Here is a 23,817-nt window from a genome sequence, read left to right on the forward strand (position 1 = left end):
GCTGATGCCAACCTCACGGCATGATGACGAGACCACTGGAAACTCTTATCAGACGAGCTATGTTTACAGAAAAAAGAGATTGGTACTGCCAAGATACTGAGAGAGACAGAATTCCACAAATTCCTAACATTAACATGGTGCTGGAGGATTGGCTGTGTCCACCCAAGTGTTTTTTCCTAAGGCCAGCATGTTTTTTTCCAAATATTTTCAATGGTAGCGTCGTGTATTTAAAAATGCCAGCAGCGTGAACGAGACACTGAGCGTCTATTTCACACTGGGCGCTTGGCGTTTTTTCCAGACCTTTTTTGGGGTAAAATTTAATTTTCAAAGCTCATCACTGTCGCTTTTTACCCAGCTGTCCAATCACAGTGGAGGAGGGGCGGGACAATTATGCTATGTCGCTCGTGCTCTCAAGAGCCCGAAGCAAGGCACTTTCAAAAGGGCTCCTGGTGTGTTTTCGGCCGGCTAAAAAGGCTTTGTTGGACACATGACCTTAGTTTGATCAGCACTGCTATTAGTCATGTCTGCAAAGGCAAGCTTAGTGTTGTCAAAAATATCAATATTTATCAATATCAATCAATATTGTCTTTAAATTCAATTTACTATTTGAAATCAAGCTTCCTTGTGCTGTGTGTCAGCTACTGCAACAAAATTACCCCATTATAAAAACTAGAGCCCGACCGATATATCGGCAGACCGATATTATCGGCCGATATTAGGCATTTTCAAAACTATCGGTATCGGCATTTATAACGGCCGATAAATTAATATTTCAAAAATAAAATAAAAACGGACGAAACACCCTTCAACCATGTTATGAGGGTTGCCGTTGTATAGTTTGTCCACCAGAGGGCACTCTACACCGTCCCTGTTGGCAATACTCGTGTATAACGCGCCACACATTCAGCAACCTGTTAATCCAGCCCGAGTCGGGCAGAGAGAACCGCGAGTGAGATCATCGGTGAATTGTGTGCATGGTGAGTTGGTAACGACTCACGAGACATACATTGCTTGAATAACAATTTAAAGTACATCCCTATTAGTTTTCTTAACTCAAATAAGGATGACAAAATTCGTGACTCATGTCCAGTTTTGCTGCGGTTAAATAAGCCGAGAGTGAAGCGGAACAACGCGACGTAGGCTATATTCACATAAAATGTTAACACTGCAGTTCACAAAAGTTCATAATGTGCATGTGCTTTAATGCTTTGTCGGTTAAACATTTAATTTTAAATGCTGATGCGCTGTTCTAACGTGTGCATTTCTCAGCGCGTACATGTGAAGCTCACATGCACTAAAAGCCTTTCTAGTACCAGCGCCTGGATACTGGACTAAGTTATCTTTCGAGTATTATTGTGCTAATACTGTTAAATACACACAAGATTTACATAAACAATGTCGGTTGTCCGCTTGTCAAATGCGTGTACATTAGACGTGTCGTGCTCAGCTCTTAAAGTGACAGTAGCAATTGTAAACACATTGCCGCTTGTCCTTAAAGGGATAGTTCACCCAATAATAAAAATGATCTCATTATTTACAGGCACTCTAATGTTGTTCCAACTGTATTAATTTCCTTCTAATATTTTTCTAATATTAATAGTTTGAAGAATGTGGGTAACCAAACAGTAGCTGGTCCCCATTGACTTCCAAAGGAGAAAAATATACTATGGAAGTCACTGGGGTACATCAACTGTTTGGTTACCCACATTCATCCAAATAACTTATTTTCAACAGAAGAAAAAAACACCTTGAGAGAGTAAATTATGACAATTTGAATTTGTTGTCAATTTGAATGTGAAATTGTTGTTTTTGTTCAAAGGACTAAACGTTTAGTCTTAAAAAAAAATCTTAAGTTTGTATTTTTATACATTTTATTTATCAGAACTTTAATATATTTTGATGTTCCTCTGTTCTGTTGTGACAATACAAGAAACAAGTTTCTTTTTTAAATGCATTATCATATTATTTTAGTTAAAACTCATAAATAACTACAAATAACTAATGTTAGGGAAATTTGTTAATGTTTTGTTGCGCGTTTCTGAAAAAAAAATAAAAAATATCGTCCGATATATCGGAATATCGGATTTTAAAACCAACAAATATTTGTACCGGTATCAGCCTTCAAAATCCTTTATCAGTCGGGCTCTAGTACCCATCAAAAGTTTGTACACACCAATTGTAAAGTGTGTCCAAACTTACTGTACTATAATACACATAAATAATATTGCTACTGTATAATAATATACACATAAATAATATCGGCCGATATATCGGTATCTGGCTTTTTTTTATCGGTATCGGCATCGGCGCCCAAAAATCCATATCGGTCGGGCTCTAATAAAAACAAATACATTAAGTTAGCAAATATTTGTGAGATTGTAATGGTAATTGATCAACGTTTATATGAAAAAATCTTAAAGGGATACTTCACCGTTTTTTTTCATATTAAATTATGTTATTCCCTTAACTAAGATGAGTTGATACATACCCCCTCTCTCTGCACTCAATCGCTCTGGCACGCGGCGACAATTTGATAGCACTTAGCTTAATAGCACTTGGGAGCACTTCGACTCGGCGCAGTAAAAAGTCACGTTGGTTCTAATGACAGAAGTGAGAGGGAGAGGGGGAGAGGATTTGCTCCGAGTTGAAGTGCTCCGAGTCGAAGTGCTCCCAGTGCTATTCCGCCATACATTATAGTTATCCTTTTTACCCGCTTAGAAAAGCGGCACGTTTTATTTTGTCTCACCATACTTGGTTGTGTAACTACTCGTGTAACTGTATTTAAATAGGGAAAACGTGGAGGTGTTTGGTCGCTTCTAGCTTCATCTCTGTTTGGTCCCTAATGAATGAACTGGGCTAAGCTAAGTGCTATCAAAGTGTCGCCGCACGCCAGAGCGATAGACGGGAGAGGTATGTATCAACTCGTCTTAGTTAAGGGAATAACATAGTTTAATATATATATATATATATATATATTCCTACACATTCCAAAAAAGTTGGGACAGGTAGCAATAAGAGGCCGGAAAAGTTAAATGGAGGACCAATTTGCAACTTATTAGGTCAATTGGCAACATGATTGGGTATAAAAAGAGCCTCTCAGAGTGGCAGTGTCTCTCAGAAGTCAAGATGGGCAGAGGATCACCAATTCCCCCAATGCTGCGGCGAAAAATAGTGGAGAGATTCAGAGAATCTGGAACAATCTCTGTGCATAAGGGTCAAGGCCGGAAAACCATACTGGATGCCCGTGATCTTCGGGCCCTTAGACGGCACTGCATCACAGACAAGAATGCTACTATAATGGAAATCACAACATGGGCTCAGGAATACTTCCAGAAAACATTGTCGGTGAACACAATCCACCGTGTCATTCGACGTTGCCAGCTAAAACTCTATAGGTCAAAAAAGAAGCCATATCTAAACAGGATCTAGAAGCACAGGCGTTTTCTCTGGGCCAAGGATCATTAAAAATGGACTGTGGCAAAGTGGAAAACTGTTCTGTGGTCAGACGAATCAAAATTTGAAGTTCTTTTTGGAAAACTGGGACACCATGTCATCCAGACTAAAGAGGACAAGGACAACCCAAGTTGTTATCAGCGCTCAGTTCATAAGCCTGCATCTCTGATGGTTTGGGGTTGCATGAGTGCGTGTGGCATGGGCAGCTTACACATCTGGAAAGGCACCATCAATGCTGAAAGGTATATCCAAGTTCTAGAACAACATATGCTCCTAGGGCTGTGCAATTAATTGAATTTCAATTTCGATTTCGATTTTGGCTCCCAACGATCACCAAAATGGTACAATCGAGTAAAAACGATTATTTTGCTATATTCTGTTTTGAAAGAACGCTCTAATTTTGTCTTGTGTTCTGAACGACGCGCGCACGTGCACATCCGCCCCTCACAATGCCATAAACTCTCTCAGCTTGAATGTTTAAACTGAAAAGACTTAAAAAGAAGTGAAAATGATAAACTTTAGTTACGATGCAATGCTGGCCTGATTGTGCAAGTGACAATTCCGTCATGTCCTGACTCCTAAACGCGAGAGTGTAGTTTCGACGCTTGCTTTGTCCAACCCATTTTGAGAGACAGAGAGAGAGAAGACGCAGCACCGCTGAACACTCACGCGGTTTGTGAAATTGCGTCTTGGAGAAAGTTTAAAAATTATTGATTTGATTTTATAATCTGTGTGGATTCATTTAGGCTACTCATACAATATACATGCTAAAGTGAAAGTTTGTGGGGGAATTTCCCACATTAGGTAGACCTGCAGGAATTATTAAAGTACTCATTTAAGTATTATCTGTTATATTATTTATTTTAATAGTTCAAAAAGTACAATCAGTGTTCAAATGTAGATTTTTTTAAGAATTGTTGAAAGGTGTCTTTGGTAACACTTTACAATAAGGTTCATTAATTAGCATTAGTTAACTACCTTAGTTAACATTAAGGCGAGACACTACAGGTGAATAGGGTAAAATTTTTAACTAGCAGATATCACCATGAAACTTTCCCAGTTGATTACCTACATTAAGATGAGAAAAAAATGTATTACAAGTTTTCTGTAATTTAATGTTTAAATATGCAAATTAGGCAATTTTTAATTAAATATGCGCTATTTTGCATATATTTTAAAAAATGAAATCTGAGTATTGGATAAAGCCAGGTTAAAAATATTTTTTTCATTGTGTTCACATATTAGATGGGAAAAAAATTACAGAGGGATTTATGCATATCTACTTCTGTTATCCTGTAAATCAGAATATACTGTCAATAGCCTTAAAAAAATGATTTTCGGCATGTTTTTTGGAATTAAATGTTATATAAATCAGGCTAGGAATAATATATTTACTAATCCCTCTGTAAATGTCTTCATAATATAACTAGGTACAAGACTGGAAAGTTTGGTGTACATAGGTGCTACTGAAGTGGAGATTTCGGACTTGGAGTATGAGAGAAAGGTCATTTTGAGAAAACGGGCTTTAAAGATTTATCATCAGCCAATGAGATTGTGCATTCAGCCCTTTTACTTTCGCGATTGGTTGCTGATAAAAAGGAAATGACCATATTTGGATCCGACAGCATTGTACAGTGAAGAGAGAGCTTTCCAGCCGTGCCTGTGATGACAGAGAGCAGACAGAGATCGCGGATCGGCGGGAGGATTTACAACAACAACTTTTGTTGAATTTACGTGAAATCTACAGACGCAAACAGACAAAGTGTAGTAAAATAAAGACCTAAATGTGTATTTCGGACTTTTTTTCACCACAGTCTGAAAGAAGACATGTTATTGAAGACAAATATCCAAAAATCTCAAAATTGACCAGTAAAAAAAAAACTATGTTTTTGCCTGCCGTGTCTCGCCTTAACTAATAATGAACAATACTTCTACAGCATTTATTAATCTTAGTTAATATTAATTTCACCATTTACTAATACGTTATTAAAATGAAAGGTTGTATTTGTTAACATTAGTTAATGCACTGTGAACTAACATGAACAAACAATGAAGAGTTTTATTTTTATTAACTAACAAAAAATATTAATAAATACTGTAGCAAATGGGAATTATGGGAACTAACAAATGTTAGTTAATACATGAACTAATGTTAACTAATTAACCTTATTGTAAAGTGTTACCGTGTCTTTTTAATAAGTGTAACACGTTCCCAAAGTCATATGAAATAATCGTGTTACATAATCGTGATTTCAATACTGACCAAAATAATCGTGATTATGATTTTTTCCATAATCAAGCAGCCCTATATGCTCCCATCCAGACGTCGTCTCTTTCAGGGAAGACCTTGCATTTTCCAACATGACAATGCCAGACCATATACTGCATCAATTACAATATCATGGCTGCGTAGAAGAAGGATCCGGGTACTGAAATGGCCAGCCTGCAGTCCAGATCTTTCACCCATAGAAAACATTTGGTGCATCATAAAGAGGAAGATGCAACAAAGAAGAGCGTTGAGCAACTAGAAGCCTGTATTAGACAAGAATGGGACAACATTCCTACTCCTAAACTTGAGCAACTTGTCTCCTCAGTCCCCAGACGTTTGCAGACTGTTATAAAAAGAAGAGAGAATGCCACACAGTGGTAAACATGGCCTTGTCCCAACTTTTTTGAGATGTGTTGATGCCATGAAATTTAAAATCAACTTATTTTTCCCTTAAAATGATACATTTTCTCAGTTTAAACATTTGATATGTCATCTATGTTGTATTTTAAATAAAATATTGAAATTTGAAACTTCCACATCATTGCATTCTGTTTTTATTCACAATTTGTACAGTGTCCCAACTTTTTCTGATTTGGGGTTGTATATAAAAAATATCTATATGACAGTATATGCAGCATTTTTTCCCTGTGGTATCACATGTATTGAATATCGATACTTTTCAAGGTATTGTATCAAAGTTAGAAATGCCAGTATAGTGACAACACTAATCACTATTACTAGCGCTCATGCTTAAATGTTACAGATTTGAATAACCCCTAACACAAGCTTTTTGTCATGCCAATAAAGCACTGTTGAATTTGCATTGCCAGAAAGAGAGAGTGCTCAATGAACTGAAACGCTTTCCCATGGCTAGGCGGTCCAAAGTCATGAGCTGTACTTAAAACCCTGCAATTTTCCCTATAAATGCGTAAACAGTAAACACCAATGGCCTTTAGCATGACCCAGCATTCCTCTCTCTTGCAGCTATTTGTTATTTGTCAGTCTCGCGAGTGGAAGGGGGTGGTCAAAACAGCAAACATCCCTCCCAGCCCTTCCGCAAATAGACCACTTACAGTGATGACCATGTTTACTCTACTAGCAGCTATTTTCTCTTCCTGATTTTCTCTTTCCACAAAGAAACACGGGAAAGACTGCTTCCCGCAGTTCAAAAAACTTTTGACATTATGAGCTTTTAAAAAAAAATTGCAGTTCTGGACATATAAACAAAGCTTGTTGTTAACTGGTCAGTGAAAAAAAATAAAAATACTGTAACGCTCAATATTCATGCTCAGTGCGAATTTGCCCATAATCAGATTGTACTTTCTGGTGTCTAATTGGTTTAAATCCAGCTAGCATAACCCTGCCCTTTGTTAAGAGCATTCCAGACAAAGTACACATTTTTCAGACACTTTACATAAACCAATTAGCCACATATCAACAAATAAAGAGTCAAAGATGTCAGTGTTGTGCATCAAGGCCTCAACACACACACCAACAGAAAGAGAGGACAAGTGATCAGAGGAAGGGAGGTAATCCTGCTTTAAAAGAGCATGTTGATCTGTGGACACCATCTGCCCTGACATCAGACAGACAAAGAGAGAAGTGGCATGGCTTACTGACCACTAACGTCTCCAATGGTCAGCTGTCCGGTCGTGCTATTAGACAGCCTCATCTCGGTCACACTGAGCCTTTCACAAAGAACGGTGTCTCATTTCCTGGAAATGAGGCATCACTTCCTATGAGGAGCAGAACAACTAGCAGTGGTGTACCACTTCCTTCAGGGTTTACACCGCGTCCTGTTTAGTGGTTTACAACAGGCCTCAACTTCCTCAACAGGTGCTGTTTTTCTTAAATGCATCTAAAATGACTTAAAATCTCAGAACAAAAGGATATATTCACTAGTGCAGCTATGCTACAGGTTACTAACTACATCAATCTGGACAAAACACAAAATTAGGATAATATATTTTATTTTCGTGACCTGCATTTAAGATATTTTGGTGGCCGCCAAAATGAATCAAAGATGTGTTTTATCATTTAACGTGACTGCGTACTGCAGTAACAGTACTTTTAAATCGTTTTGAAGATCGTCAAATGTTTCTATTTACAACATGTTCTCACAGTGTTGAGCTTTGAAGCCAATCGCCAATCACGAGTTCTGCAAGCTCTAATCGCAAAATCCTTTCATTATAACCCACAAAGTATAAACCCGATGTCAATAGAGCTGGTAAGTCCCGCCCCTTCCGCAAAACCCCGCTGGACCTCAAAGTTGAAAAACCGTCAATGCAAGTGAATGGGAGAAAATAATTATTTTCTGGTCCCGTTTGAATTGTGCCATGAATGTGAACATATGTTGTCTGTGAATTTTTTATATAACTTTTCGTGTAAAGAATGCTACAATTTAGCAGGTAGAAGTTTGATACGGTTAGACTTTGTGTGAGAGCACTTTGTGGACTACAACTCTCGACGCGTTTGAAACGTCAACACACTCGCACACGGACTAGCTCATGGATCCCGCTAAACATGGCTGTGTCTTTGGTGCACTTCACCGCCTTCTTTCAGGGAGAGGACAAAATCATTGAAGTTAGTGAAAACCACGGGTAAGTCAACTTTATGGGGTGACGTCACATAGGCGACATGTAGTCTTTCTCGTTATGTCTTTTCCACAACTGCTAGCTGAAGAATCATACCATATACTGTCAAACTCGTAACATGGAGAGTTATATAAAAAATTCACAGACAACATATGTTCACATTCATGGCACAATTCAAACGGGATCAGAAAATAATTATTTTCTCCCATTCACTTGCATTGACGATTTTTCAACTTTGAGGTCCAGCGGGGTTTTACGGAAGGGGCGGGACTTACCAGCTCTATAAGAGCTTCATTGCACAGCGTAGGCAGCTTCATTGATTATAACCGGAGTTTTCAGAAGAGTGTAGCTTTGTGTACCTTGTGTTGTAAATGACAGCGTCAGCGATTATAATGGCAGCGATCTTTGCCCGCTTTCTGTATATAGGTATAGACTATATTTTACATCCTGCCAACTACACATTGCAAAGTTTCTGGATTGACAACCGTATTTAAATGTGCGACTGAATCCGATTGACAATGATAACCGTAAATGGACGGAACAAAACAATCTGATACTGTGTCAAATGATCTGTGAGTTAAAGGGATATTTCACCACTGGAAAGATGATTGTGTATTTAAATTGGGTTATTTATGTAGTAGAAATGTGAAATTATTTTAGAAGTTGGTGCCTTCTAGACTAAGAAAAGCCAGAAAATGTATTTTTGGCTCATGTGGATGAAAGGCAACAACTCCCAGAATGCACTTGCTTCGCTGCCCTACAAGGCCACTCCCAAGCCACGCCTACCATTTACAGAGGGCAGTATCGGAAGAAATGATACAACTAGGCTACTAGTTGACTCGAAACTGAAAAGACGCTGTTTTATCATGAGATCCCCCTATGGGCGGGTTGAAAACATGCGGAACGAGCTCCTCCTACTGGCTGTAGTCTCTCGCCTCGGGCCAAAAAAGCCTCCGGTGACGCTAAATGACGATTTTTGTGTCATCTGAGGTTTTTTTTCCAGACACACAATACAGAAATCTCTCGTCTCAGGGGGACATGAGGGAGGGAAGCAAGGTCATTTGAAAATACTGCTGGGTTTCTACTGATACAAAGCTTAATGCTAATCGGTGAAGAAACCCTTTAAGTCTTGGAGTGTAAATGCAAAATAATAGACCTGCCATTTTATCACTAACTTATCAAATCAGTCAAGTACTGATTTGATAAGTTAGTGATAAAATGGCAGGTCTATTATTTTATAAAAATATATATATAATTGCACCTGATTATTGATTGTTCATGTGAAACATGCAAAAACATTTTTTTGATAATATTCATAATAATATATTAATATTAAGTATAATAATATTAATATAAATTAATAATGTTTAAATTTAAAAGCTTAACTTTAATCACACTGCTGAAAAATGTAGTTTAGTTTCAAAGCATCACAATTTTTTGTTCCTTCCCAAACAGGAAGATCCCAATTTCCACATTTACAGTCTTGTTCCACATTATGGCTTGTTTAATTCCCGGTCAAAAGAAAATAGAACAACAGAGAAAAACAATTGAATGTTATCTGTAAGGACGCTGACTAAGACGGTTCCAATCATCTGATGACAGCTATTGGCAGTTGACTGTAAGAGACACCAAGGACCTGCGGTCAGGAGAGGGCCGTATCTATCCGACCCATCAGGTTATCATCCCGAGAGAGAGGGAAAAGGGGTGGACATTCAGGAATTCAGATCAATATCTGCACACAGTCCAGAGGAGGGTCAATAACCAGATTATCACAAACAGACCTCGCTAAACCACTAGAGTGAAGATCTCAGGAGCTCCAGAATAACTGAGGTGTGTGTTTGTCAATGCGACAGAGGCCGACCTCATGATCCGAATGAGCTCCAGGCTAGATTTTCTCTGCCAGCAACTCATTCGAGCAGAAAACATGCACACCTGAATCAATATTAACCCAGATTACACAATAGCTTGGAGCGGAGCTGTGATGGAGAGGTTAATTCCCCATCCAAAACAGCCCTGAGAAGAATCTTACAAGAGGAGACAAAACTTCACATACTTAAACCACAATAACCTACTGTTACTAATGGCTCCAGCTGGACAGTTACTGTACTTTATATACTCGAACCTTACAGTTGTTACACTGTAAGAACAGGAAGCTGTGAACTGCCATACAAAGGTCACAGAGTAGTTTACTGCTGACTTCAGTGTCGGCTTCCTGCTAAAAGAGACCGCAGGAATGCGAGGGGGCTTTCTTCTGCGGCCTCCAGGATTCTGCAGATGGTGATCAGCGATGTGGTCGAGGATCTGGGGTTGAGATCTCGCTCAGAAGCTGCAGTGGTGTTCATTCCTCTGGGAGCTCCTGAGATTCTAGGCAAAGATGGACGATCCTGGCGATCCCAAGAGGCTGTGCAGCTGTGCCACACCACACCCTTAATCAAGCACCAACAGGATCTCACTACACACTTTGGTTATGTTCAGAATGGAACATTAGCATACAATATACTGTGCAGTATGGTATAATCACTACTTTTTGAAATAGCATGCAGTATGCTTGTCACATGACCTCACTATGTTGCATGTTTAATTTAGCGAGTTGTGCCAATTTTTCATCTCAGAAATATGGTTATTTTGCATTTTTAATCCAATTGTGTGAAAATATTTAAAAAAAATTGGCAGCCTGATAAAATAAGATGACACAAAGAAAGGAAATCTTCGAAATTGTGGTTGATATTAGGGCTGGGTATCGATTAGAGATGGGCATTTTTCAAAAATATTGTATTAGAATATTCGGGCTTATAAAAATAAAATATTCGAATATTAGTTTATTTAAATTACGTTTAAACGAGAAAGACAGTCTTTTTTTAAGTTTAAGTTTAAGTCACGATTTCTGAACAAGCTTACTATATATCTTAAGGTTTTCTTTTATTTGGAAACATCAAACAATATGTGTAAACAAAAAAAATATAAAGAACAAAAGCATAAGCTCAAGCAGCGCGAACAGGGGGAAAAACGCTAATAAAGCAGTTATCGTACAGAACGATTTATATTGTTTCACATTCATGTTGAGAAAAACAATAATATCCACATGCTCGAGTGAGAAAAGACACTGTGCTGACAGACATTGAAGAGACACAAAGATAACACTTTGCTAAGCAAAGTTTCAACCAGCACTTTGGGTTTTTATTTTGCGAATAATAATTAGGCCTACAGATCGAATAATCGAAAATTAGAATATTCGTGCACATCCCTAGTATCGATACAGACGTTCGATTTGATTTGATTTTATACCGATTCAAAAGATCTAAATGTGATTTGATTTTCGATTCAATTTAAGATTTTCGATTCTATTCAATTAATTCAATGATTACATTTTTACAGGCCCCACCACAAAAAAAGTAATAAATGAATAAAAGAGTAATTGTTTTTGTAATTTTTGACCTATGTATCTTTTAACAATTCTCGGCAGGATTATTAGGCTGCTGTCACTGTAAGACTAATGCTAAAGTTCATGGTCTTTCTCTACTATTTGCATTTCACTTAAGCCATAACCGACTATGTTTACTAGGAAACTCGCCATTTGTGTGAATTTGTCCTTTCAAGCGCAAGAAGACGTTAAATCTAATTCATTTTATTATTTGAATGCTGTCTAAGCTTTCTGTCATTTCCTATGTTTTTATGTCAGGCAACCAGGTAGATATTTAAAAAAAAATGAGCTCAAAACTCACTTTCAGTCACTAGTAAGTGTTTTAAATAACTTGCTTTACGATACAATGGGGAGTCTGATTACTGTATGAGGCAGAAATATATTTATATGCAATGCTAAAGGCTACTTATGCTAACCATTGCGATAATAAATACTTATATTATTATGGAAAATACCAGAGACTGCTTGAAGAACTTATAAACATGCATTTATTTGGTGTCATGTTTCATTTTTCTCTTCCCTGTACCTTTGTTGATACCGGGCTAATGCTTCCGGATATATGTAGCCTACTCTGGTTAACTCATAAAACTCATATAACTCCTGTTTTCTGTCCGTGAGATCCCTCTGTTGCTCTGGCTGAAAGGATAACAGTATAGTGTAGACGGGAGAGATCGCTCAAACCTCTTCAGATTGCATACTTTCGTGAAAAATTTATAGAAATACTCATTCCTTCTAAAGAAATGTGACACAAACACGATATTTTATCAGTATTTTTCTAAATGTGTAAAGGCCCATTCACACCAAGGAATATAAAGATAACGATAAAGATAAAGTTCTAGTAATCGATCTCAATATTAAAGAATAGCAGAGTTCACACCACAGCTATAATGATAATGGCACAGAGAAATGATATAGTTTTATCCAGCTGATGAACGATCAGATCCAACCAGAATCCATCTTACTGTAACAAGCTCAAGCATTTAAAGTGACAGCTCATATGACCGGAGCCGAGACAGACTGCAGATGGCAGTGGTGTGGCTGTCAGAGCCTCAGAAGTGACAATGAGGTGTCAAAATCCCAGATACGCCACTGGGTTCTTCTAGGAATACGAGTGTTAGATGTCTTTTAAATGCTGGCCAGACTCGCTCATAGCCAGACGCTGAGGGGCGGTGCTGAAAATAGCCTGCATTCAGGAGATTGTTGCTGCTGGTCTGGTGGTGTTCAGAGGGATGGTCCTGGGCGAGTCACATACCTGTCTGCATGTGGAATGAGAGTAATGCGGGAGGTGAACTGCTGACCTCTGGTGAACAGGTCGGTGCAGCGGTCACAAGCTCCACGCTGTGCTCCGCTTACACATATGGAGTCCACTCGACTGGAGCCGAACATGCAACTATTCACAGCTGTCCTCATTAAGAAACAGGACGGAGACACTTTCACTTTTTATTTGTTTCAAATAAACAGCTATCAATTGGAAAGGTGAATGAGTCTATAGCCACCTGGGCATCTAGTCAAAGATCAAAATGTTTTAGAAAACAGCATTTTCCTTTTTCTTCTGAAATAAAAAACTACTCTGACATGTATAACACTCCACACGGAGAATTTATGGAAAGCAAACAGCAAAAATCGTCGGAAAGAAAATTAGAAAATTATCATAAAAAAGGAAATTATTATTAGGGCTGTCACTAACAATTATTTTGGTAATCGAGTAATCGGTTGATTATTTTGACGATTAATTGAGTAATCTTTTTTTTTTTTGAGTAATAAAAATAGACCTAAGTGAACAATAACCATTGAAATTACTTAAAATAGACCTACATAAATATAATAAGAATAATAGATAAGAATATAGATTATAGTATCAAAAGCAAGTAATCATATGGTTTTATTGAACAACACTGTAAAAATACATAATGTAATATACATAATATAAACATAATCAACTTAGGTATATTGCGCATTATAAAAAAATACATGCACAAGGCACCAACAGCCATTTGATTGTTGTTGTTGTTACACTTTACAGCATGATCAATCCCAGTGCATATATTTACTGAATATTTAACTGAAACACAGCCTTTGTGATTTCACAATAGCACTATGCTATATTTAGCCTGGAAATCCAGACCTAAATCTAAAAGATTAATGGTCTGGCGTCGACTAATGAAAATTGGCCAGCTCGAGGGGTGGCACCAAGCATGCATTTGAAAATCTCACTGCACACAATTGGATAACACTACGACCAATCACAACTAGGGCTGTCACTTTACGTTCGAAAATCGATTGCACAGTCGATCGGACCAACCAACGCAAGTTTCGAAAACCAAAATAAGGAATCGATTTTAACGGCTTTCTCTCGGAGCGCGTCCAGCTCGTCACGATACGCCCGCAGCGAACGCGCGTCACACAGCGACTGCAGGCTCTGACACACACACATAACAGCAGATTATACTTCTGCATAATGTGTCTCTTTTTACTACAAAACTGTGAATTCTGCCGGTATTCAGACAGTCTCATGCATACAGACACAGATTCGGGCTACGGTCTACAATCGCCTTCGTAGGCGAAATTTGTTTGACATTTCTAACCGTAAACACAGCCATGCTGAATCCTGCAGTGATGTTTCTCACTGATGTTATGGCAGTCCACTCTGCTTATTGTTTTTCGAGAATGTTGCGCTCCTGTTTGTCATTGTGCACGAAACTTCACGCCAATAAATCATCAGGAATATTGCTGACTTGTGCGCGTCTCAAGCACCCTCTTTACGTTCGTCCTAATGCCTGTTAGTCGTCCGTGGATTTGCCCATATTTGGCGTTTAAAATGGAAACGTCTTTAGACATGGAAAATCGATTTTACAATTGATTCAATGAACACTTATGTCTCAAAAATCGAAGATGATTTTTTCACAAAAGTGACAGCCCTAATCACAACATCGCTTAGCTGCCAGCGGAGCTAACTGGTAGATTAGACTCTTACCGTATCTGGTCGGCAAAACAGCAAAAACGCCCTTCTTGCAAAGGAACGATTCGAGTGCCGTCTTCTGTTCCTCTTTTAGAGAAAAAGGCAAGTCTAAATCTTTCATTGTAGCAGCAAAAGCAGTTTCAAACAACTGGTGTTCATCCATAGCCATCTTGCAATGTTTACTAATGACTTCGACGTCACAGCGCTGTCGTCATCTCGCCTCTGGCCCGCCTATATCAGATAACCCGATGTGATTGGTGCAGCTCAGATAGAGGGGCATATTTAATGAGCATCATTATTCAACACCAGAGTAACTCGCTGAGCAAATTCAACTTGTGCTCTCGCGAAAACTCTGGATTACCAGGGTATGCTATATTATGATTTTAAATGGTTTTAATATCTTGATTCGTGCAGCCTTTAAAAACAGTCTAATAATGCGGTTCATGGATTCTCATGCATGGAATAAGCCACTTTCAGTATTTTGTTGTTTATTTGAGTACTCAAATTTAATTGAGGAATCGTGACAGCCCTAATTATTATTCTATTAGTATGTGAAACCATTTTAAATGGACTTCAGAGGAAATCAGCGTTTTTTATTTCCTCAAAACATTTTAAAGTAAAAGGGATTCATGGCATTTGGTCGAAAAGGAAAATCCTTTCAGAGACAAACCAGTTATTATAAAAAAAATTAAAAAACTGCGAAGAAAAAGCGTTATTTTGTATTTGGAAAAATGTGCAAAGATGATTGTGCACAATAAGACCAGAAACGAGGTCAATTTCATTTTTATGCTGACTTTGGTCAAGTTACTGAGGTAAACACTGCACAAAGGTATCGCTCTTTACAATGTCAGACATATAACGGTAATTAATATGATTAGCCTTCTGCTTGACAACGTTATCAAACAGCTAATGATGTGTTGCTAATGTTACACAAGCCATGTTCCCGTTCGCCATCTCAGAGGCTCACAGCTGCCATCTAAAAACCAGTACCCTTAGAAACGCTTTGAACAACTCAGAACGTCAGTGAAGAAAGACATATAGTTCATCATCATAACATAGTAATATACATCATATATAAAATTTACCCGGCCGCTATATTGCTAAAAGTACATGATTTTTCATATCAACAGAAAAATATACTAGGATAACCTGGGATAATCTCTTGAGACTCCACTGCTGCAGAGCGGTCATGGTTAATGATATGCTAAAGCCAGCAGGCATGTTGACGTGATTGGTTACATTGTAGTTTGTGACGTCAGAAACACCAGTGATTTCAAACCTGCGTTTTTGAGACTGTCTTTCTCTTCACTGCAGTTTTAAAGAGAAAATACTCAGCAATGGTGTTGACTTATGACTTTGCACATGGTTTGTCTTAAAGCATATTAAAAACACCACATAGACATATAATCAACATTAAAAACATGATTTTCACCAGGGGAACTTTAAGACTTTGTTTCAGTTGATAATATATTTAACAACAACACTCCAAATACAGAACCGAAAGACTCAAATTCTTCCTATACATGCAATGAAAACGCCAGCGCAGCTATGCGCATACATTCACATAAGACTAAGAGAGATGTAAGGTAAGAAGAACAGCTGTCTTGGCCAAAACATGCCACAGTTTATCACTGAACATATGGTGTGAGCTCTGACTACCACTCAAACGCAAACAGCTTTAACTGGACAGCAGGAAGATGTAGCGCATCACCATAGGCACACTGCTGCAGGGACAAACATACACTTTATACAGTAATAGTGAATAACAAGCACCTAAGAAATTAAAAACACTGTAAGCGAAGAAACTCAAACAATACATAACAGACTTGGTGAACTGAAAAGCCTCCAGCATGGGGGACAGACTAACAGGAAATTCACAGCCTGGCACACAAATAGGCAACTTCCTGCATTGCGTTCCCGCATAAATGACAACAATGGAAGCCCCGCCCCTTCGCCAGCACCTAAAGTTAAGCTTTGGGTTATACTATGGAAGCGGTTATGTAACCATTCATTTCAAGCTTGAGTAAATCTGTCCAAAATTGGACGATGCACTTAAACTTTGGTAAAAATGCAACTTCATCTATTTTCCTTTTTTTGGAAAGGAGTTGCCCACAGCATCGCACCCTTTTTAAATCGTCCAAAACAAATCTCTCACGGCCGGGGTGGCTAAACCTGTAATTACAGTCCTTATTTGAGTTACCAGAGCGCAAACTGTACGCACGGACCTCTGCTCTGCTCCGTAGCAGCAGCCTGCAATTAGTAAGACCAGAATAAATCAATTCCACTGGAGCCACATCTGAGAGGCTGGGCGCCTCCGAGCGTAATCCCTGGAACAGTGCCCCGCAGCATACATCGCAATAGCAACTGGGCAGCCAAAGGCAATACTAAAATGTCCTCTGTGATTGCTGAAATCAGACCAATTTGGTCACTTCCTGTGTTCCCATAAGAATTCACATTCCCATAGACCAGCACACACAAATTATTACCATGCGATTTGTTCCAAATGTCAGTGTCGTGCAGTAGAAACCAAAAAAGTGAGAAAGACAAGCAAAACCAGGCCAAATCTGTGAGCAAAATGGCCTCACCTGTGAACATAGTGCAGCTGATGCACAGAATCGATCGCCAGAACCATCTCCGCCAGGTAGAATCGGGCCATGTCCTCTGGTAAACGGTCCTCAAACTTGCTGAGAAGAGTCAAGAGGTCACCACCCACGTAGTAATCCATCACCAGGTACTGCAGAAGACAGACATGTCAGAACTAAATGGCATAAAAGCAGACATACACCAGATACAGTAGAAATGTGACGATTGATAGAAGATACAACAATAGATACATAGAACGATAGATATCGATAGATAGATAGAACGACAGATAGAACGATAGACAGATAGAACGATAGATAGAACGATAGACAGAACGATAGACAGATAGATAGATAGACAGATAGATAGATAGACAGATAGATAGATAGACGGATAGACGGATAGACGGATAGACGGATAGACGGATAGACGGATAGACGGATAGACGGATAGACGGATAGACGGATAGACGGATAGACGGATAGACGGATAGATGGATAGATGGATAGATGGATAGATGGATAGATGGATAGATGGATAGATGGATAGATAGATAGATAGATAGATAGATAGATAGATAGATAGATAGATAGATAGATAGATAGATAGATAGATGGATAGATGGATAGATAGATAGATAGATAGATAGATAGATAGATAGATAGATAGATAGATAGATAGACAGATAGACAGATAGATGGATGGAACGATGGATGGATGGATGGATGGAATGACAGATAATTAGAACAGATAGATAAAAAGATTAATAGATGGAATGATAGATATAATGATAGAATGATAGACAGAACAATAGACAGGTGGATGGAATGATATATAGACTGATAGATTGATAAACAGAACAATAGAGAGAACGATAGAATTAGAACGATAGACGGTACAACAGAGAGATAAATAGATTGGATGGATGGATGTGACAAAGGTTTACTGTAGTAATATTCTGGTTTGGTGGTCGAGAAGACAACCTGCATGACAACAGTAACCACTCAGACCTCTAGAATAAGTGGTTTGCTTAATGAGAAAAACCACATGACCACCACACTTGACTGGGATTCTCATCGTAATCCCCCACATGGGAACCGGCCAGAGGTGTGGTTCTCTCCTGCCCAGCATCCTCACGAAACAGACCAAGACTGTTCAGGGACTACTGGGATTGACTAATCAAGTCTGATCTAATCAAAGCTCCTGTTAATGTGGAGTCAGGGGCACTCAGAGGGCAGAAGCCTACCAGGAAGTTTTCATCCTGAAAGGTGTAGTGCAGCGTGGTGATCCACTGACTGTCCCCATTCACCAGCACGTCCCGCTCCTCCCGGAAACACGCTGTCTGGGGGAAAAAAGACAAACATTGGTTAACATTTAGTTGATCACAAACAATGTAGTTTTCCAAACTAAACGAACTGATTTTGCACAAGAAAGATTTAATTGTGTACCTCTGCTCTTTTTAGCATCTCCCACTTGTTGAGGATCTTCATGGCAAACACCTTGTCTGAACTTTTCACCTTTACAACTGCTACCTGTAACACACCGGAGAGCACACAGAGATCTGACACACGGCTCCTCCGTTAAGAAAGCAAGAAGGGATTTCTAGAGGTCCTGATAAGATGATAAGCGCTTTGTGTTGCTTTTGTTCCATCTAGATTACCAGATCACACATGGAAGTGGTTGGTTATTTGTGACAGCAGAGTGTAAACCTTGAATTACAGGGCAGGTCGGGTTACTACGGGTGTACACATAGATATACACAAACGCTGCCATGAAATCATGATATAACTCATTCTGAGGGAAGAAAGCATTCTTTACAAAGAAGCACACTCACGACTCAACAAGTAAAGACAATCAGCTGACAGCAATTCGATCTCAAGTCAGTGACAATTTCACTGACAGCCCAAATCCAATTTTAATAACTCACACAGCAACTTTGACAACAGCAAAGTTGCAAAATCTGACTTTGAAATCTGACACAAGCCACTTTTTTATGTAGAAACACGCACACACGCGCATAGCATCAAATTATGTCAAATTATAACATTTCTTATTATTGGTATTAATATCATATATAATTACCACGCAACATCCATTTTTTCTGTCATTCTTTGGCTAGCGTTAAACTGTATGATCACTCTTATTCATGGAAGTGCTTTTAAACCATTCAAGTGCGGTAAGAACCAAACTCAGTGCAGCACTGGCACGCATCTGTGAATCTCCTGTCTGTGTGACACATACTTAGTGCGCACAGAAAGTCGCTTGAACGGACAAAAGCACAAAAAATTATGCCAAAATGTCCGTTTGTCGAGTATCCTCGCAAGCAGTCTTAAATTAATGTAAAGAGTTGTAAGAAAACGGGATGCGTAATTGCGCGTCAGATCTCCGGCAGGTCTTAAAATGACAACAGCCTAATAAACCTGCTGCTGTTTGTCACTAATGTTAATCAAAGAACAAAAGAAAAAGACTCACTCGCTTTTCTTGCTCTTGACTGAATAACTTTTGTAGCTTTAATAAGGATTAATCAATAATCTTCAATTTATGATTTATGCAGGGAAGACTGTGTAGTGTTTGATTATTATATTCAATTTCTGTACATATCCTACCTGTTAGACCAACCTGAAAATCTTAAAAGTACTGTTTACAAGGTTACATGGTTGGTCACAAGGTCAAAAACTATGAAAACAGTAACTTTTTGTGCATTTTGACAGGGCAAGTAAAAATCTGAACAGGTCTGACTGGGCCGATTGATCTATTGATACATTGAGCTATTGATATATTGAAGGGCATAGGTAAATTTAACATTTATTATAATGGGTTTATTGAAAGATTGTTTTAAGTTCACTTAAATTAGAAGTTGTTGTATTTATTAAAGCATAATAAATGTTAAAATTGATAGCTTTTAATTATACTGGAAATGCTGAATGGCTATAATGACTAAAATTTAAAAACATTTGACATTGGATTAGGTGATACTGGCCTTCTTTCAAAAAAAGATGCCATAACCGATGGCATTATCAAATTTTATAATATAGCCTAAAATTATAGTTAGTATTAATATTTTATAAAATAATAGAAATATTAGGTTTTTCTTGGCAGGAAAACCAAATTATAGGGAGCATTAGTCCAAACACATCCCCCTAAACAGCACATAATGGACCAATAAATGAAGTTTGGTCCACCCATTTAAGTGTGAGCATCATGGGGAAAGGAAGTGGAATGGACATGTATTTGTCTTGAACTCAAGGTGTCCAAGTGAAACAACGGTGTGATTCACTCCCTGCGATTAAATAAGCCAAAACAAGCACGCATTGAGAGGTCTACACATTCCAGACCGAGCCAGGATCCGAACATTATTCCAGACAGAAATCACGCTCTTCACTCTTCCACACATCTGATGGGGATTTAAAATAAACTAAATCCCAAAAGCACGAACCCTAAAATTTAGATTACGATTGCTAAGAAAAGCTAACGACTATCAGCTAAATCATCAGGCAAATATCTGATCGAAAGACTGGAAAGTGACTTTTCAAACAGCGTTCAGAGCGCTGCCTGGCATTGTGCCCTCAAAACACACAGCCTTACATGGGCCTAACTCCCACAATGCAGCCTTTGAAATATAGTTATGGAAATCTAATTATTACTCCAAAAAGACATTTATCTTCTGTCATAATTTGGTCAACAGCACGAGATATGTGCGGGTGGACAAGAGCGAGCAATTCAAATGAAAAAGGCAATGAAAACCAGGGGAAATAACAACAGCTAGTACATAAGTTCTTCACTCTGATTCACTGGTGGTCTGAACACAGATCATTGAGTTTTTGGCATCTTTAACTTAATTTGGTCCTCTACAAATAACACTGCTGAAGTGGTACAAATTAACCATTAACCAACTTTCCTTTACAGTAGGGATGCACTGAAAAAAAAATTCTGTGCCGAAACCAAAAATTCAGGCCGAAAACTTAATTATTCTAACTTAGGGCTGGGCAAAAAATCGATTTAATCGATTTATCGATTTTGTAGTGTAAAACGATTTTTATTTTGCAAACTCGAGTTTTTTTGCCACAATAGTTTTTTCGGACTTTTCCGCGTTTCGTCCTTGTGCGTTACCATAGCGCGATATGAGCAAGCCGGCCCCCGCCCCGCGTAACCATAGATACTAAAAGAAGCGCGTAACACAATCAAAACAACATGGCACCTGAGGAATAAATATCGCGAAGAATGGGAGAAGTGCAGCCGGCTCCGTAGCGAAAACGGCTCCTCTAACACACCTGCTAAAAGCAAATTACACTTCCTGAGAGCTTTACAAACTGTGTGCCTTATAAGAACGGAGCGCGATGGAAAGCGATTACAGAGGCGATCACGTTTTATATTGCCACAGACATGCTGCCAATTTATTCTGTCGAAAAGCGAGGTGTTTTGTTGTTATAGATAAAAGTTTACATTTGTTCACTCTTTGAGCAGGCTATGTCTGCCACATGCATGTTTCATTTTTTATATTCACAGTTCACACTATACTGAGAAGAGTTTATTTTTTTAATTGTAATGTTATATGTTACAAAATTTGTAATTATCTGATTTCTTGAACAGAAAATTTAAGCTACTGTGAAGTTATTGCACTTTTGCTTAAACCTGGGTTAAAGCCACTGATCTATATAATGTCATTCTATATAGATCAGTGGTTAAAGCTTGAAATTGTTGAATGACAGAGCCTCATTTACTTTTTGTTTTGGGATTCTACGCATTTTAACTCTTGAGGACAGTCATAGCAATAAAGTTGCACTTTTCACACAATATCTGATGTCTGCAGTCATTTTTTAAGTTTATTGAAAAAAAAAATCGAAAATCGAATCGAAACTCGAATTTTTCTTTAAAAATCGAAGATATTTTTTTTTAGGCAAAATCGCCCAGCCCTATTCTAACTTATTCAATAATCAACACTAACTTTTTTAAAACTGAGCTGTACAAACATTTAAATTGCACATTATGCAGTTTTATATAAACTATTTAATATGGTTTGTTGATATATAAACTGTAATAATTTGTTTTCATGACAGATTGATTCAAAAATACATTAAAGACATCACTAACAGGTTAAGTAAAAATAAGTATTGTTAAGTTTAGTGAGTAAATTATTGATTAATGTTAAGTGACATTGTTTAGCCTACAAGCTGTTTTATTGACGTCTTACACTGAGCGATTACATGAGGCGGGATTCATTTCGGTAAGTATCTTTCAACATACCTTCTGGTGTTCACTGTTCAACAACCATGTTTATTTTGTGCTGTAACTAGTAGTAAAGAGGAGATGAGATGATCGGTTCACGTGCGCTTGATCAATGCTCCTGCTTGAACTGAGGTGTTACAGCGATCTGTCATGCCGCATTAAAGAGCGCCAAGATGACACTGTTTGAATTTCACAATTAAATCGACAGAATTTTGAAGTTGAGACTTTGCTTCATATTAAAAGTAACAAAGCACAAAGCTTTTTGTGATTACTGGATGGCAGGCATGCTACACATATTTAATGAAGTTTTATTCAAGCTGTGAATCAACAGAAAACAGCACATCAATGAAATTCAATAAAAAATTTGACCTTTTAAACTTTAAACTAGATAGAAGTGCATGCACACCAGTGTCACAGCTACGAAATTGATCAATCTAAAATCGTTACACACAATGAATAAATGAATGTCAATCATCCAATTGATCAGAGAAGAGCCAGCGATGTTATGAGAGAGTTTAGCGGTGCGCTCCTGTCAGCGTCTAAGAAACCAGGATCCGGGCGGCACGGGGCGGTCGGGGTGACAGGTCAACACAGAGACGACCCTTTGACCACTACAAAGACCTCCGTTCAGAGACCATGACACCCATCAGCATCTGCTCAGTGTGCTCTCATTCTGCAGATGGTGACGGTGTCATGGTCCCTGAACGGAACTCCAAGCATAAAATATGCAAGAGTGAAAATAGCTTGGCTGCTAAACTGCGAAACACTTTCACTTTTTCATGGGGTTGCAAACTGTAGGCCTACTTTGCTTAGTTTATGACACTTAAAATATCTTGGCATTTCTTTGGGTCATGAAAAAATTCTTGGCCCAAGAGACAACCATGTCGCCAAAAAGGGTCATAACCACTTCTCTGGTGCTTAAATGTCTGATTGGCTGCATCCCAATTCGCACACTTCTACATTCTGTAGAGAATGTAGTTCACTGGTGAAAGTACTGGAAAGTTCTAAACTACATACTGTTTTAATAACATTATTTAAATAAAAAACATTAACTCTTTTGTGACTGTTATTTTAATTAGATGTTAATTCACTAACTGCTCACAAACAGTTTACGGTTTCATAGCTTTCACACTTTTTGACTTGATTCAGTACAAGATCCAGCTTGTAAGAGTAATTTGTCCATGACTTTCAGACTACAGACCACAAGCATGTTTGTTTTAATTTTGTTCAATTTACTTTCAGAATTATTATTATTTAACAATTAGGTTTATTTAGCATGCACGGATCCAGCAAATGTTTGACATGCTACTAA

General features: G+C 38.2%; 1 protein-coding gene across 12 annotated transcripts in view; it reads right to left on the minus strand.

The window, feature by feature from the left end:
• Positions 1–23,817, minus strand: part of cdc42bpaa (CDC42 binding protein kinase alpha (DMPK-like) a) — an 88,026-nt gene that overhangs the window by 50,354 nt on the left and 13,855 nt on the right. For all 12 annotated transcript variants that reach the window (XM_081347505.1, XM_081347506.1, XM_081347512.1 and 9 more), the window contains exons 3-5: positions 18,728–18,811; positions 18,526–18,621; positions 17,282–17,430 (exon numbers count right to left, since the gene is read on the minus strand). In XM_081347505.1, coding sequence (XP_081203631.1) covers positions 17,282–17,430; positions 18,526–18,621; positions 18,728–18,811 — 329 coding nt within the window. The remainder of the gene's footprint in view (positions 1–17,281; positions 17,431–18,525; positions 18,622–18,727; positions 18,812–23,817) is intronic.

Source organism: Scardinius erythrophthalmus, assembly GCF_964197995.2.
Source record: "Scardinius erythrophthalmus genome assembly, chromosome: 19".
NCBI classification, from domain to species: Eukaryota; Metazoa; Chordata; class Actinopteri; order Cypriniformes; family Leuciscidae; genus Scardinius; species Scardinius erythrophthalmus.